General features: G+C 38.0%; 1 protein-coding gene across 1 annotated transcript in view; it reads left to right on the top strand.

The window, feature by feature from the left end:
• The window catches only part of GDPD4 (glycerophosphodiester phosphodiesterase domain containing 4), a 100111-nt gene that overhangs the window by 23681 nt on the left and 58768 nt on the right, over window positions 1–17662 (top strand). The window contains exon 10 of the mRNA XM_055422433.2: window positions 17462–17618. Within this exon, the coding sequence (XP_055278408.2) occupies window positions 17462–17618 (157 nt within the window). The remainder of the gene's footprint in view (window positions 1–17461; window positions 17619–17662) is intronic.

Genomic DNA, 17662 nt, shown 5'->3' with positions numbered 1-17662 from the left:
AAAGTGAATTCATCAAGAGGACATAGCAATTCTGTACGTGTGTGAGCCCAAGAATAGAGCTGCAATATACATGAAGCAAAAACTGACAAAACTAAGAGGAGAAATAGACAAACCTATAACTATAGTTGAGAACGATGACACCCATCTCTTAGTAATCAATGTAAGACTAAACAGAAAACTATTAAATATACAGAACAACAAGATGATGCTGGACTATGTCTTCAGCCTACAGGATCTAAGTAACACTGATAGAACACTCAATGCAAGAACAGCAAAAGATACATTGTTTTCCAGTATCCACAAAACATATAATATAGACCATCAGTTCAGTTCAGTTCAGTCGCTCAGTCGTGTCCGACTCTTTGTGACCCCATAAATCACAGCACGCCAGGCCTCCCTATCCATCACCAACTCCCGGAGTTCACTCAAACTCATGTCCATCGAGTAGGTGATGCCATCCAATATCCTGGGCCAAAAAAAGCTCAACAAATTTAAAAGTACTGAAAACATACAGAATGAGTTCTCTGACCCCAACCGAATCACATTAGAAATGAATCACAAAGTTATCAAGAAAATCTCCAAACACTTATAAACTAAACAAATCCTCTTCTAGATAATTCATGATTTAAAGAGAACCTCTCTTGTATTTCACATGTGATTTGCAAAAATTTCCTTCCATTGTAAGTTCTCTTTCATTTTCTTGATGCCATCTGATTCTGACAAAAATGCAAGGCAATTCACTGACCACTGCCTCACACCAAATATATAAAAATTAAGTCAAAGTTGATCAGTGACATAAATATGAGAGGTAAAAGCATAGAATTCTCGGAAGAAAACACAAGGGTAAATCATGACTGGATTTGGCAGTGAGTCTTTCTGTATGACACTAAAAGCATGAGCAACAAAAGGAAAAAATAGGTGAATTGGACTTCCTCCAAATTAAAACCTTTTGCTCATCAAAGGGCATTACCAATAAAAACAAGACAGATTACACAATTAGAGAAAATATTTGTAAATCGTGCATAAGGATTTGTATTTAAAAAAAAATTTAGTGTTTTGGACGGTAATATTCTATTTTATCCTGTGACACTATTGCCACAAAATTGGCTTTACCATCTTGGCTTCAGTGGGTATAGAAGAAAATGGATTACCATCTTCATTGCTGTAATGTGTTAAGCATTAAAAGCAATGCCTAAGAATGTTCAAACTACCGCATAGTTGTGCTCATTTCACATGCTAGCAAGGTTTCAGCAGTCCATGAATCAAGAACTTCCAGATGTACAAGCTGGGTTTCAGAGAGGCAGAGGAACCGGAGATCAAATTGTCAACATCAGTGGAAAGTATTCTTTTGAGTTTCCATTTTGAAAGCATTTGGATTAAACAAAGAATAAAATACTGTTGCCTACAGCAAAAAAGAAAAAAAAATGGGCAAAGGACTTGAATGTATTTCTCTAGAAAAGTTATGCAGGTTGGCAAAAGGCACATGGAAAGATACTCAACATCGGTAGTCACTAGAAAAGTACAAACCAAAGCCATTATGAGAAATCACTACACATTATTATGACTGTAGTTAAAAACATAGAAAATAACAAATGTTAGTATGGAAGTGGAGAAGTTGTAAACCATGTACATTGCTGGTGGAAGTGCAGAGTAGTATAGTCACTATGGAAAACAACTTCTAATTCCTTAAAAACCTTAACTTGGAATTACTATATGAACTAGCAGTTATACTCCTAGGTTTGGGTGTATATTTTTATATACAATGAAAGAGTAGAAACAGATAACTCAGACAGATACTTAGATCCCAGTGCTTATGGCAGCATTATTCATAATAGCAAAAAGCTGGAAACAACCCAAGGATCCATTAGCAAGTGAATGAATAAATAAAACTTATTTGTATGTGTGTGTGTGTGTGTGTGTGTAATGGAATATTATTCAGCCATAAAAATTAATAAGGTCTGCAACAACAAGGATGTTATAATACAGATGAACCTTGATAACAATATGCTAAAGTGAAAGTAGCTAGAAATAAAAAGATAAAGTATAATTCTGTGTATATGAAATATCTAGAATAGGCAAATTCCTAGAGACAGAAAGTAAATTAAAACTACCAGTATTAGGGGAATTGAGGAATGGTGAGTTACTTAACGGTTACAGAGTTTCTGTTTGTGCTAATAGAAAGTTTTGAAACAGATAGTGTTGACATTCCTATAACACTGTGCATGCATCTAGTACCACTGAATTGAACATGAAAAATGGTTTTAATATGGCAACTTTTATGTTTTATATATTTTACCATAATGAATATAAGTGAAAAAAACTAAACAATGAAAGAAAAATAAATAGTACTAGAGAAATTGGACAACAGATACAATAAAAGTGACCCTCAACCTAAACCTCATGGTTTAGGGGAGGAAAAAAAGCACAGAAACTCAAAATTGATTAGGATTTAAATGCAAAATGTAGAATTACAAAATATTTAGAAAACCAAAGAGGGTGAGATCTTTGGGATTTAGGACTGGCAGAGTATTCTTAGACTTTATACCAAAAGCACTGTCCATGAAATGAAAAAACTCATAAATGGGAACTCAAAGTAAAACACTTCTATTCTGTAAAAAGACCTTGTGAGGAGAATAAAAAGAAAAGTATCAGATGAGAAGGCAATATTTGTAAAATACGTATCTCACAAAAGACATATATCTAGAATATATAGGAAATTGTCCAACTCAACAGCACAAAAAATATTCTGAACAATATTTCAGAAATGGACAAAATTAATGGTCAGTCACTTTTCCTAAGAGAATACACAGATAGCTAATAGGCACATGAAAAGATATTCAACTTTAGTAGATATTAAGAAGATGAAAACTAAAACTAAAATCACTACTCACTGATCAGAATGGCTAAGTTTAACAAATAGTGATATCTTCTAATGATGTTAGATAAACCGGATCCCTCACACATTACTGGAAGAAATGTCGAATGGTATAGCTGCTCTGATAAGTTCAACACTTTCTTAAAATACCTAATATGTACTTGCCATACAACCCAGAAATTACAGTACTACTAATTTATTCCAGAAGGAGGAAAAATTTGATGTTAACACAAAGACCTTTACATTAATGTTCATAGCAGTTTTATTTATAATGGGCAACATCTGTACAACACCATTTTTGTTCAAGAGGTAAATGGTCAAATGTGGTGTATCCATACCATGGAATACTATGCAGTCCCTGAGATTCTCCAAGCCAGAATATTGAAGTGGGTAGCCATTACCTTCTCCTAGGGATCTTCTCAACTCAGGGATCAAACCCAGGTCTCCCACATTGCAGGTGGATTCTTTACCAGCTGAGCCACCAAGGAAGCCTAAGAATACTGGAGTAGGTAGCCTATCCCTTCTCCAGCAGATCTTCCTGACCCAGGAATTGAACCGAGGTGTCCTGTCTTGTAGGCAGATTCTTTACCAGCTGAGCTACCAGGGACGCCCCAGTGGAATACTGCTCAGCAATAAAAAAGAATGACCTATTGATGCATGCAGCAATTTGGATGAGTCTCATGGGAATTGTGCTGCATGAAAAAAATTCAGTCTCTAAAGGTTGCATACTCTATGTTTTCTTTCTTATATAACTTTCGAAATCATAAAATTAAATGATTGAAAATACATCAGTGGTTGTCTGGGATGAACAGGGGGAAAGAACATGGTATCTTTGGCTATAAATGATAAAAGATTGCTCTCATGTCTTTCAGTTCAGTCGTTCAGTCGTGTCCGACTCTTTTCGACCCCATGAATCACAGCACACCAGGCCTCCCTGTCCATCACCAACTCCCAGAGTTCACTCAAACTCATGTCCATCAAGTCAGCGATGCCATCCAACCATCTCATTCTCTGTCGTCCCCTTCTCCTCCTGCCCCCAATCCCTCCCAGCATCAGAGTCTTTTCCAGTGAGTCAACTCGTCTCATGAGGTGGCCAAAGTATTGGAGTTTCAGCTTTAGCATCAGTCCTTCCAGTGAACACACAGGATTGATCTCCTTTAGAATGGACTGGTTGGATCTCTTTGCATTCCAAGGGACTCTCAAGAGTCTTCTCCAACAACACAGTTCAAAAGCATCAGTTCTTCAGCGATCAGCTTTCTTCACAGTCCAACTCTCACATCCATACATGACCATGGGAAAAACCATAGCCTTGACTAGACAGACCTTGGTTGGCAAAGTCATGTCTCTGCTTTTTAGTATGCTACCTAAGTTGGTCATAACTTTCCTTCCAAGGAGTAAGCATCTTTTAATTTAATGGCTGCAATCAGCATCCACAGTGATTTTGGAGCCCAAAAAATAAAGTCTGACACTGTTTCCACTGTTTCTCCATCTATTTCCCATGAAGTGATGGGACAAGATGCCATGATCTTAGTTTTCTGAATGTTGAGCTTCAAGCCAATATTTTCACTCTCCTCTTTCACTTTCATCAAGAGGCTCTTTAGTTCCTCTTCACTTTCTGCCACAAGGATGGTGTCATCTGCATATCTGTTATTGATATTTCTCCCAGCAATCTTGATTCCAGCTTGAGCTTCATCCAACTCAGCATTTCGCACATGTACTCTGCATAGAAGTTAAATAAGCAGGGTGACAATATACAGCCTTGACATACTCCTTTCCCAATTTGTAACTAGCCTGTTTCCATGTCCAGTTTTAACTGTTGCTTCTTGACCTACATACAGGTTTTTCAGGAGGCAAGTAAAGTGGTCTGGTTTTCTCATCTTCAAGAATTTTCCCATTTTGTTGTGATCCACACAGTCAAAGGCTTTGCTGTAGTCAATGAAGCAGATGTTTTTCTGGAACTCTCTTGCTTTTTTGATGATCCAACTGTTGTTGGCAATTTGATCACTGGTTCCTCTGCCTTTTCTAAATCCAGAGTGAACATCTGGAAGCTCACGGTTCACATACACATTCCCAAGCCTCCAAGCCTTGCTTGGAGAATTTTGAGCATTACTTTGCTAGTGTGTGAGATGAATGCAATTGTTCAATAGTTTGAAAATTCTTTGGCACTGCCTTTCTTTGGGATTGACATGAAAACTGACCTTTTCCAGGCCTGTGGCCACTGCTGCATCTTCCAAATTTGCTGGCATATTGAGTGCAGCACTTTCACAGCATCATCTTTTAGGATTTGAAATAGTTTAACTGGATTTCCACCACCTCCACTAGCTTTGTTCATTGTCATACTTCCTAAGGCCCACTTGATGTCACATTCCAGGCTGTCTGATTCCAGGTGAGTGATCACAGGATCATGGTTATCTGGGTCATGAAGATCTTTTTTGTGTAGTTCTGTGTATTCTTGCCACCTCTTCTCAGTATCTTCTGCTTCTATTAGGTCCATAAAGAAAGAAAGTGAAGTCAATCAGTCATGTCCAACTCTTTGCAACCCAGTGGACTATAGCCTACCAGGATACTCCATCCATGGAATTTTCCAGGCAAGAGTACTGGGTTGGTTTGCCATTTCCTTCTCCAGGGGATCTTCCCGACCCAGGGATGGAACCCAGGTCTCCCAATTGCAGGCAGACACTTTACCTTCTGAGCCATCTGGGAAGCCTCTTGTTAGGTCAATATCATTCAGTTCAGTTCAGTCGCTCAGTCGTGTCCGACTCTCCACGACCCCATGAATCACAGCACGCGAGGCCTCCCTGTCCATCACCAACTCCCAGAGTTCACTCAAACTCATGTCCATCGAGCTGGTGATGCCATCCTGCCATCTCATTCTCTGTCGTCCCCGTCTCCTCCCACCCCCAATCCCTCCCAGCATCAGAGTCTTTTCCAGTGAGTCAACTCATCGCATGATGTGGCCAAAGTATTGGAGTTTCAGCTTTAGCATCAATCTTTCCAATGAACACCCAGGATTGATCTCTTCTAAAATGGACTGGTTGGATCTCCTTGCAGTCCAAGGGACTCTCAAGAGTCTTCTCCAGCACCACAGTTCAAAAGCATCAATTCTTAGAGAAAAGCAAATTAAAGCCATCATAATATATCACTACACACAATTATAATGATTGGAAAAAATATTGGCTAGCAAATACTGGCAAGGATATTGTGGAGGAATTTAAAATATTGTAGCCACTCTGAAATATAGTTTGGCAATTTCTTATAAAGTTAAACATTACTTGCCTTATGACCCACATTTTTAGTTTATTTTTAATTGTAAGATAGTTTCTTTACAGTGTGTGTTGGTTCCTGCCATACATCAATGTGAATCACCATATGTATATATATGTCCCCTCCCTCTTGAACCACCCTCCCCTCTCCCACCCCATCCCACCCCTCTAGGTTGTCACAGAGCACTGGATTTGAGCTCCCCGCATCACATAGCAGATTCCCGCCGGCTATCTATTTTACATATTATAATGTATATTTTTCAGTGCTGCTCTCTCAATTTGCCCCACTTTCTCATTTCTTCACTGTGTGCACAAGTCTGTTCTCTAGGTCAGCATCTCGATTGATGCCTGCAAATAGGTTCATCAGTATCAATTTTCTAGATTCCGTATATGTGCATTAATATATATTTGTGTTTCTGACTGACTTCATTCTGTATAACAGGTTCTAGATTCACCCACCTCATTAGAACAGACTCAAATGCATTCTTTTTATGGTTGAGTAGTCGGGAAGATCCCCTGGAGAAGGAAACGGTAACCCACTCCAGTATTCTTGCCTGGAGAATCTCATGGACGGAGGAGCCTGGTAGGCTACAGTCCACGGGGTCGCAAAGAGTCGGACACGACTGAGTGACGGAACGGAATGGAATATTCCATTGTGGATATATACCACAACTTCTTTATCCATTCAACTGTCAATGGATCTAGGTTGCTCCTTGTCCTAGCTATTGAGTATTTGTACATGTGTGTATGTGTACATGGTCAGTGAATTTTAGGAAATGCTTCTGGGGGCAAGAACTTAAAGGAGACAATAATTCTTTTGTTTTTCATTTCTTATATTTTAGCTAGAATGAGAAGATAACAGATAATAAGTAGTGAAAGGAAGAAAAACAAGAGATGTAATATGCTCACAAAGTTGAGAGGTTAGAGCTGACAGATCTAGATTTGAAAGTGACATGGGTGGTAATTTTAAAATGTACAAATGAATAAAATCCTCAGAGGTCTAAAATAGTAAGTGTTGGGGAATGGCCAGTGATAACAGCTATTACGGTGTGTGTGTGTGTGTGTGTAAGAGAGAGGTGGGAAGAGAGAGAAGGATCTATTATTTAATGAGGACCTGTGATGAGTCAACATTGTCCTGTCAATTACATGGGATACATGTGGGTTTTTTTCAGTTATGGTTTTCTCAGGGTATATACCCAGTGGTGGGATTGCTGGCTCTTATCATAGTTTTAGTCCTAGTTTTTAAAGGAATCTCCATACTGTTCTTCATAGTGCCTGTATCAGTTTACATTCCCACAACAGTTCAAGAGGGTTCCCTTTTCTCCACATCCTCCCCAGCATTTATTGTTTGTAGATTTTTTGATGATGGCCATTCTGACCAGTGTGAGGTGAACCTCATTGTAGTTTTGATTTGCATTTCTCTAATAATGAATGAAATTGAATATCTTTTCATGTGTTTATTAGCCATCTGTATGTCTTCTTTGGAGAAATGTCTTCTGCCCACTTTTTGATTGGGTTGTTTGTTTTTCTGGTATGGAGCTGCATGAGCTGCTTGTATATTTTGGAGATTAATCCTTTGTCAGTTTCTTTTTTTTAATTTATTTATTTTAATTGGAGGCTAATTACTTTACATTGTATTGGTTTTGCCATACATTGACATGAAATCTGCCCCGGGTGTACATGTGTTCCCCATCTTGAACCCCCATCCCACCTCCCTCCCCATCCCATCCCTCTGGTTTCACTTGCTATTATTTTCTCCCATTCTGAGGGTTGTCTTTTCACCTTGTTTATAGTTTCCTTTACTGTACAAAAGCTTTTACGTTTAATTAGGTCCCACTTGTTTATTTTTCTTTCCATTACTCTAGGAGGTGGGTCATAGAGGATCTTGCTGGATTTATGTGAAAAAGTGTTCTGCCTATGTTTTATCTATAAGTCTAACATTTTAAATATTTTTTAGATCTTTTGAAAAATAGTTAATGCCCTTTTTAGTTAATTAAATATTTTAGATGTTTTAAACTGCAGTTATGAATTTTAAATATTTTCTTTTTTAGGTACTCCAGTAGTCTGATTTCAGTCTTTTCAAAATACTTAAGTAGTTCATATAAGTCTAACAATTTAAATGAATTACTATATAGACTTAAATGTTTTTATATCTTTCAAATCATTTTATAAATATAGTGAGATTTTAATTTATAATCATATTCTAGGTCATTTGATCTATTTCACATTTTAAATTGGAGTTACAAAGGTAACTTAGGCCAAGATATAAATTTACCTGAAATACTAAATGCCCAACAATTTCTTAAGCACAGTAGTAATAACAGATATGAATGTTTTAAACACATGTACATTAAATTCTTCATCTTTCCACTTTGAGACATATTTATTCACCTAGAAAACAAATGTCATCTGTGTTGGTTTCCCAAGTGAATATATTGTGGTGGCATTTTTTATTTCAATTTTTTAAATTGTGACAAAAATAAAAAACATAAAATATACCATCTTAACCATTTTTAAATGTATGGTTTAGTTGTAACATATATTATTTATCTGGAATTGAGCTGCAGGAGCTGCTTGTATATTTTTGAGATTAATTCTTTGCCAGTTACTTAATTTGGAATTTAGAAAGATAGTAATGATGACCCTATATGCGAGATAGCAAAAGAGACATCAATGTAAAGAACAGTCTTTTGGACTCTGTGGGAGAAGTCTAGGGTGGGATGACTTGAGAGAATAGCATTGAAACATGTATATTATCATATGTGAAACAGATCGCCAGTCCAGGTTCAATGCATGAGACAGGGTGCTCAGGGCTGGTGCACTGGGATGACCCTGAGGGATGGGACGGAAAGGGAGGTGAGAGCGGGGTTCAGGATGGGGAGCACATGCACACCTATGGCTGATTCATGTTAATGTATGGCAAAAACCACTACAATATTGTACATAATTGGCCTCCAATTAAATAAATTAATTTTTTAAAAGTTTTAATTAAATAAAAACAAATAAATAAAACATATATTATTTTTAATGTTGCCTAAACTTCAACTGTTCATCTCCAAAACTCTTTATATCTTGTAACTGTACCCATTAAATGATACTTCCCAATGCCTCCTCCTTCTCAGCCCCAGACCCTGGCAATCCCATTCTGCTTTCTTCCTTTATGATTTTGACTACTTCATGTAAGTAGAATCATACAGTACTTTCTGTATGTTACTGGCTTATATCACTTAGCTTAAAGTCTTGAAAGTTCATTCATGTTGTAGCATATTGCAGGATTTCCATCTTAAAAAGGATGAATGATATTCCACTGTATGTGTATACTACATTTGGCTTCTCCATTCATCAGTTGATGGACACTTGTTGCTTCCAATTTTAGCTATAGTGAATAATGTAGTCATGAACATGGGTACATACATACCTCATTGAGATACTGCTTTCAGTCTTTTGAGTGTATACCTAGAAGTGAGATGGCTGGGTCATATGGTAATTCTATTTTTAATTTTTTGAGGAATTGCTATTATTCTTTTCCAAAGTGGCTATACCACGTGAGTTCCCACCAACAGTGTACAAGGGTTCCAGTCTCTCCACATTCTCACCAACAAACCTGTTGGTTTCTGCTTTTTTGATAGCACCATCTTAATCTTTGTGAGGTGGCATCTCATTATAATTTTGATTTGCATTTCCCAAGTGATTGATAATGTTGAGCTTCTTTTCATATACTTATTAGCCAGTCAAGTCTTCTTTAGACAGATTTGTAGTCAAGTCCTCTGCCCATTTTTGAATCAGGTTGTTTGTTTTTTTGTTGCTGAGATTTAGGAGTTCTCTTTATATTCTGGACATTAATCTCTTATCACAAATATGATTTGCAAATATTTTCTCATAGTTTACAGGTTGCCTTTTTAGGTTGTTAGTAGTATATTTTGATGTATAAATTTTTTATTTTCATGAAGCCAGATCGTCTGATTTTTTGTTTGTTTTTGCCTCTACCTTTTGTCATTGTAGAAAAAAAATCATTGCCAAATCCAATGTCATGATTTTCCCCTATATTTTCATCCAAGTTTTTGTATATGGTATTAAGTAAAGGTCCGGTTTCATTCTTTTCATGTGAATGTCCAGTTTTCCCAGAAAAATTTGTGGAAAAGATGTCTTTTTCCTGTTGAATGGCCTTGGCACTCTTGTCAAAAATCATTTGACCATATATGTGAGGCTTTGTTTCCGGCCTCTTTATTAGTTTGTCTGTCTTTATGGCAGTACCATACTATTTTGATTACTGTTGCTTCATAGTAAGTTTTAAACAGCAAGTGTGAGTCCTCTACTTTTGTTCTTCTTTTTTAAGGTTCTTCTGGCTGTTTGGGATTCCTTGTGATTCCTTATGAATTTTATGTTGAATTTTCTATTTCTTAAAAGAAATGTTATTGAGATTTTGTCAATAGATTGCACTGAATCTGTAAGATTGCTTTGGATAGTATTGACATCATAACAATGTGAAGTCTTCCAGTCTATAAACATGGGATTATCTCCATTTATATGTGTCTTCTAACCTTCGTTTCAGTAATGTTTTCTAGACTTCACTATATACATCTTTCACCTCCTTGTTTGATTCTTATGTACTTTATTCTTTTGCTAAATGGATGCTAATGCAGTTGCTTTTCTAATTTCCTTTTCTGATTGTTCAAATCTTAGTATGTAGAAATGCAACTGACTTTTGTGTGTTGACTTGAATCCTGCTGCTTCACTGAATTCATTCATTGGTTTTCTTTTGTGTATGTGTAATCTTAGAATTTTCTGTACATTCAGAAAACGAAGATCATGGCATCTGGTCCCATCACTTCATGGGAAATAGATGGGGAAACAGTGGAAACAGTGTCAGACTTTATTTTGGGGGGCTCCAAAATCACTGCAGAAGCTGATTGCAGCCATGAAATTAAAAAACGCTTACTCCTTGGAAGGAAAGTTATGACCAACTTAGATAGTATATTAAAAAGCAGAGACATTACTTTGCCAACCAAGGTCTGTCTAGTCAAGGCTATGGTTTTTCCCGTGGTCATGTATGGATGTGAGAGTTGGACTGTGAAGAAAGCTGAGCTCCGAAGAATTGATGCTTTTGAACTGTGGTGCTGGAGAAGACTCTTGAGGGTCCCTTGGACTGCAAGGAGGTCCAACCAGTCCATTCCAAAGGAGATCAATCCTGGGTGTTCATTGGAGGGACTGATGCTAAAGCTGAAACTCCAATACTTTGGCCACCTCATGCGACGAGTTGACTCACTGGAAAAGAGTCTGATGCTGGGAAAGGTTGGGGGCGGGAGGAGAAGGGGACGACAGAGAATGAGATGGCTGGATGGCATCACCGACTCTGTGGACATGAGTTTGAGTGAACTCCGGGAGTTGGTGATGGACAGGGAGGCCTGGCGTGCTGTGATTCATGGGGTCGCGGAGAGTCGGACACAACTGAGCGACTGAACTGAACTGAACTGAACAAGGTCTTAGCTGTGGCTTGCAGTATATTTGACCTTCATTCAGTTCAGTTCAGTTCAGTCACTCAGTCGTGTCTGACTCTCCGCGACCCCATGAATCACAGCACGCCAGGCCTCCCTGTCCATCACCAACTCCCGGAGTTCACTCAAACTCATGTCCACAGAGTTGGTGATGCCATCCAGCCATCTCATTCTCTGTCGTCCCCTTCTCCTCCCGCCCCCAACCCTTCCCAGCATCAGAGTCTTTTCCACTGAGTCAACTCGTCGCATGAGGTGGCCAAAGTATTGCAGTTTCAGCCTTAGCATCAGTCCTTCCAATGAACACCCAGGATCAATCTCCCTTAGAATGGACTGGATGGATCTCCTTGCGGTACAAGGGACTCTCAAGAGTCTTCTCCAACACCACAGTTCAAAAGCATCAATTCTTCGGCGATCAGCTTTCTTCACAGTCCAACTCTCACATCTATACATGACCACAGGGAAAACCATAACCTTGACTAGACGGACCTTTGTTGGCAAAGTAATGTCTCTGCTTTTTAATATACTGTCAAGTTTGGTCATAACTTTCCTTCCAAGGAGCAAGCGTCTTTTAATTTCATGGCTGCAATCAGCATCTGCAGTGATTTTGGAGCCCAAAAGCATAAAGTCTGACACTGTTTCCACTGTTTTTCCATCTATTTCCCATGAAGTGATGGGACCAGATGCCATGATCTTTGTTTTCTGAATGTTGAGCTTCAAGCCAACCTTTTCATTCTCCTCTTTTACTTTCATCAAAAGACTTTTGAGTTCCTCTTCACTTTCTGCCATAAGGGTAGTGTCATCTGCATATCTGAGATTATTGCTATTTCTCCCAGCAATCTTGATTCCAGCTTGTGCTTCTTCCAGCCCAGAGTTCCTCATGATGTACTCTGCATATAAGTTAAATAAGCAGGGTGACAAGATACAACCTTGACGCACTCCCTTTCCTATTTGGAACCAGTCTGTTGTTCCATGTAAAGTTCTGACTGTTGCTTCCTGACCTGTATACAGGTTTCTCAAGAGACAGGTCAGGTGGTCTGGTATTCTGATCTCTTTCAGAATTTTCCACAGTTTATTGTGATCCACACAGTCAAAGGCTTTGGCATAGTCAATGAAGCAGAAATAAATGTTTTTCTGGAACTCTCTTGCTTTCTCCATGATCCAACGGATGTTGGCAATTTGATCTCTGGTGCCTCTGCCTTTTCTAAAACCTGCTTGAACATCTGGGAGTTCACAGTTCACATATTGCTGAAGCGTGGCCTGGAGAATTTTGAGCATGACTTTACTAGCGTGTGAGATGAGTGCAATTGTGCGGTAGTTTGAACATTCTTTGGCATTGCCTTTCTTTGGGATTGGAATGAAGACTGACCTCTTCCAGTCCTGTGGCCACTGCTGAGTTTTCCAAATTTGCTGGCATATTGAGTGCAGCACTTTCACAGCATCATCTTTCAAGATTTGAAATAGCTCAACTGGAATTCCATCACCACCACTAGCTTTGTTCCTAGTGATGCTTTCTAAGGCCCACTTGACTTCACATTCCAAGATATCTGGCTCTAGGTCAGTGATCACATTATCGTGACTATCTTGGTCGTGAAGATCTTTTTTGTACAGTTCTTCTGTGTATTCTTGCCACCTCTTCTTAATATCTTCTGCTTCTGTTAGGTCCATACAATTCCTGTCCTTTATCGAGCCCATCTTTGCATGAAATGTTCCCTTGGAATCTCTAATTTTCTTGAAGAGATCTCTTGTTTTTCCTATTCTTTTGTTTCCCTCTATTTCTTTGCATTGATCACTGAGGAAGTCTTTCTTATCTCTCCTTGCTGTTCTTTGGAACTCTGCATTCAGATGCTTATATCTTTCCTTTTCTCCTTTGCTTTTCACGTCTCTTCTTTCCACAGCTATTTGTAAGGCCTCCTCAGACAGCTGTTTTGCTTTTTTGCATTTCTTTTCCATGGGGATGGTCTTGGTCCCTGTCTCCTGTACAACGTCACGAACCTCCGTCCATAGTTCATCAGGCACTCTATCTATCAGATCTAGTCCCTTAAATCTATTCCTCACTTCCACTGTATAATCATAAGGGATTTGATTTAGGTCATATCTGAATGGTCTAGTGGTTTTCCCTACTTTCTTCAATTTAAGTCTGAATTTGGCAATAAGGAGTTCATGATCTGAGCCACAGTCAGCTCCTGGTCTTGTTTTTGCTAACTGTATACAGCTTCTCCATCTTTGGCTGCAAAGAATATAATCAATCTGATTTCGGTTGGCCATCTGGTGATGTCCATGTGTAGAGTCTTCTCTTGTGTTGTTGGAAGAGGGTGTTTGCTATGACCAGTGCGTTCTCTTGGCAAAACTCTATTAGCCTTTGCCTGCTTCATTCCGTGCTCCAAGGCCAAATTTGCCTGTTACTCCAGGTGTTTCTTGGCTTCCTACTTTTGCATTCCAGTCCCCTATAATGAAAAGGACATCTTTTTTGGGTGTTAGTTCTAAAAGGTCTTGTAGGTCTTCATAGAAGTGTTCAACTTCGGCTTCTTCAGCGTTACTGGTTGGGGCATAGGCCTGGATTACTGTAATACTGAATGGTTTGCCTTGGAAATGAACAGAAATCATTCTGTCGTTTTTAAGATTGCATCCAAGTACTGCTTTCGGACTCTTGTTGACCGTGATGGCTACTCCATTTCTTCTAAGGGATTCCTGCCCACAGTAGTAGATATAATGGTCATCTGTTAAATTCACCCATTCCAATCCATTTTAGTTCACTGATTCCTAGAATGTCTATGTTCACTCTTGCCATCTCCTGTTTGACCACTTCCAATTTGCCTTGATTCATGGACCTAACATTCCAGGTTCCTATGCAATATTGCTCTTTATAGCACCGGACCTTGCTTCTATCACCGGTCACATCCACAACTGGGTATTGGTTTTGCTTTTGCTCCATCCCTTTATTGATCTTCATTACAGCATGCAATATCCCCAGTTACCACATCCCAGATACTTTGTTGCAGCATATGAACTCCCAATCGCAGCATGCAGGATCTAGCTTCTGAACCAGGGATCAAAATCCAGCCCCCTGCATTGGGAACACAGAGTCCCAGCCACCGGACCACCAGCGAAGTCCTAGGAGTGGTTTCCTTCTATTTCTAGTCTGTTTGGTGTTTTTATCATGAAAGGGTATAGAATTTTGTCATATGCTTTTTCTGCATCAATTGGGATGGTCATTTTTTCCTCATTATTCTATCAATGTGGTATATGATGTTGATGGATTTTGATATGTTGAACTGTTCTTGCATGTCAGAATAAATTCCACTTGGTCATGGTTTATATTCCTATTATTATACTGCTAAATTCTATTTTCTTGTGTTTTGTTGAGTCTTGCATCACTGTTCCTGAGGGATATTGATCTGTAATTTCCTTTTTCGTAGTGCTTGTCTAGCTTTGGTGTCTGTGTTACCTTATTAGACTGTTCACTTTTCTGTAATCTTTTTTTATTCTCTTCCTCAGACTCAAAAATAGGACTGTATTGTCCTATTTTCAAGGTCACTGATTCTTTCTTCTGCCTGGTTTAATCTGCCTTTGACTTCCTCTAGTCAATTTTTTTATTCACTTCTTCATTTTAGCTCCAAAATTTCTTTCTGGTTTCTTTTTTTTTTTTAATCTCTTTATTATTCTTTTTATTCATATTTAGCTTTTTTAAACTTTACAGCTTCCTTTAGTTCTTTGAGTATCTTTACTATTTAATGTATTTACTGTATCTTATATCAGCTCTTTTTCAGGGACAGTTTCTGTTGATTTATTTTTTGCCTTTGAATGGGCTGTACTTTCCTATTTTTTGTGTCTTGTGATTTTGGAAGAATTGAAAACCTGACAGGTTGTACTATAATAATTCTTAATGTGGGTATGTGTATGTGTACTCTTATATTTATCCTTCTTTGTATACATTAATATTCTTGGATATATTGGTGCATAATTTTTATAAAGTTTTGGAGATTTTTTTAAAATTTTCATTTCCTCGGACTTTTTTTTTTCTGTTCTTCCTCTCCTCTTAGGATTCCAATCACACATATATAATTTGGATAAATTCTAGTCCTACATCTGCAAATTCAGTGATCTTTACATCATCTATAATACCTAATCTTTTAATAATTTCATCCAATGAAATTTTCATTTCAGTTATTATTCAGTAGCAAAATTCAGTTATTGAATTTTCGTTTCCATGAAACTTTTTCATTTCAGCTCTGGAATTTCCCTTTATTTTTTATTTCTTACAGTTATGTCTTCATTATGTTCATATTTTCCTTTACATCTGTTTTATACATCACTTATATTTATGTGTTGTATCATTTAACATCCTTATTTATTAATTTTACCATCTCTTTCCTTTCCAAGTTTGCCATTATTGGGTAATTTCTCCTGGTTATAGGTACATTTTTTTCCTTCTTTACCTGTCATATAAATTTTGTTTACATGCTGGACTTTCTGATTTTATCATACTGGGTAGTAAATTTTCTTCTTCTCCTTGAAAGAATTTTAGACTTTTTGTAGCATGCAGTTGATTGAAGATTCTTTGGAGGCTTGCTTTTTTTTAATATAAACTTATTTATTTTAATTGGAGGCTAATTACTTTACAATATTGTAGTGGTATTTCCATACATTGACATGCTTTTAAATCCTTTAGTGGAAGTTCTAAAGTCATTCTAGTTTTAAATTATCCCTGTTTCAGAAGTGTAGCCCTCTGTTGTCTCTAGAGAATGCCTGAGTTATTACTGAGATCTGTGCACTCTCACTGGATGGAACTTGAATCATTCACACACCCAGTAGAAGCTGTCCAAACTGTCTTAGAATTTTCTGGTAATTTTTCTCAAAGTTGATCTTAACAGGCTTCAAAGAATTTTACTCCACAAGGGTATCCTTTGATATTTATTCATATATTGAAGGAAAATCTTTACATATTTCCCTACAGTCTTCTTTTTAGCATAGCTCAATCTCCTGTGGAACTCTGGTCCACAAAGCCTAGCTGTCTTGACCGCTCCTTCATCTAGTTTTTTTCTCATTTCAGCACAATTTCTGGGTCCCTTTTAAGTTTTTCTTAGTGCCACAGCCCCGTATTCACCTGCAAGAAGAAAGCCTGGAGAATGGTAGAGGCTGTTTATTTGTTTCCCTTTTCTCCCAGACCATCATGCTGCGCTCACTGTTGTCCACTGACTGAAAAGGTTATTTCCTTATTTTGTCCAGTTTTCTAATTGTTTATGGGAAGGATGCTAAGTTTCAACCCTGTTACTCTCTCATAACCATTACAAAGTTCTCTTCTTAGGTATTTTAATAAGAAAAGAAGAGAGAGTTTCATAAAAGCAGAGATTCTTCAAGGAAACCTTCAGAAAACAAAATTAGGATCTTTTCTAATGATGTGACCTGATGTGAAGTGTCTAGGATATGAAGTACTCTGGCAGGTGCCTAGCTGGAAAATGGGTCAGAGAAACATAGGGAGATTGTCTGGGTGCCTACTTTCTATGACTGTGAAGACCACAGAGCATTGCCCCATCCTCACCCCATTCACTTTACTCTCAAGTCACTACTCTACGTATCTTTCTCTCCATTCTAAAAAGTTCATGGATAGAGAAGTTATTCTTTCATCATAAACATTATTATTATACACCAGAAAAGGTTGATCCCTATGGCATTAAAATATTGCCATCAACTATGAATTACTGGTACCTTTGCTGAGATTGGGTAGGAGTAAGACTTGTGACCTTGATGGGCTTTCTGAGACCCTGTCTGCCAAGAGGACTGAATTCAATCTACTGATCCTTTCTCTTATTTTTCCTCTTTGCATGCAGCCTGGATGAGGTGCCTTTCCTCATGCATGATTATGACCTGAGAAGAACAACCAATATCTTGGAAGTCATGCCAAACGCCTCCGACGAACACAGTAGCTTTTTTTATTGGGATTTCCTGTCGACTCTGAATGCAGGCAAATGGTTTGCAGATTCATGGGTAAGACACATTCCCAAGGCCCAAAAAATCTGCATTTACTCCCT

Source organism: Moschus berezovskii, chromosome 14 (assembly GCF_049115385.1).
Source record: "Moschus berezovskii isolate FMDL1 chromosome 14, NW_MosBer_1.0, whole genome shotgun sequence".
In the NCBI taxonomy this organism is placed as follows: domain Eukaryota; kingdom Metazoa; phylum Chordata; class Mammalia; order Artiodactyla; family Moschidae; genus Moschus; species Moschus berezovskii.
The sequence above is the reverse complement of the archived record's forward strand: the minus strand, read 5'-3'. Positions and strand labels throughout refer to the sequence as shown.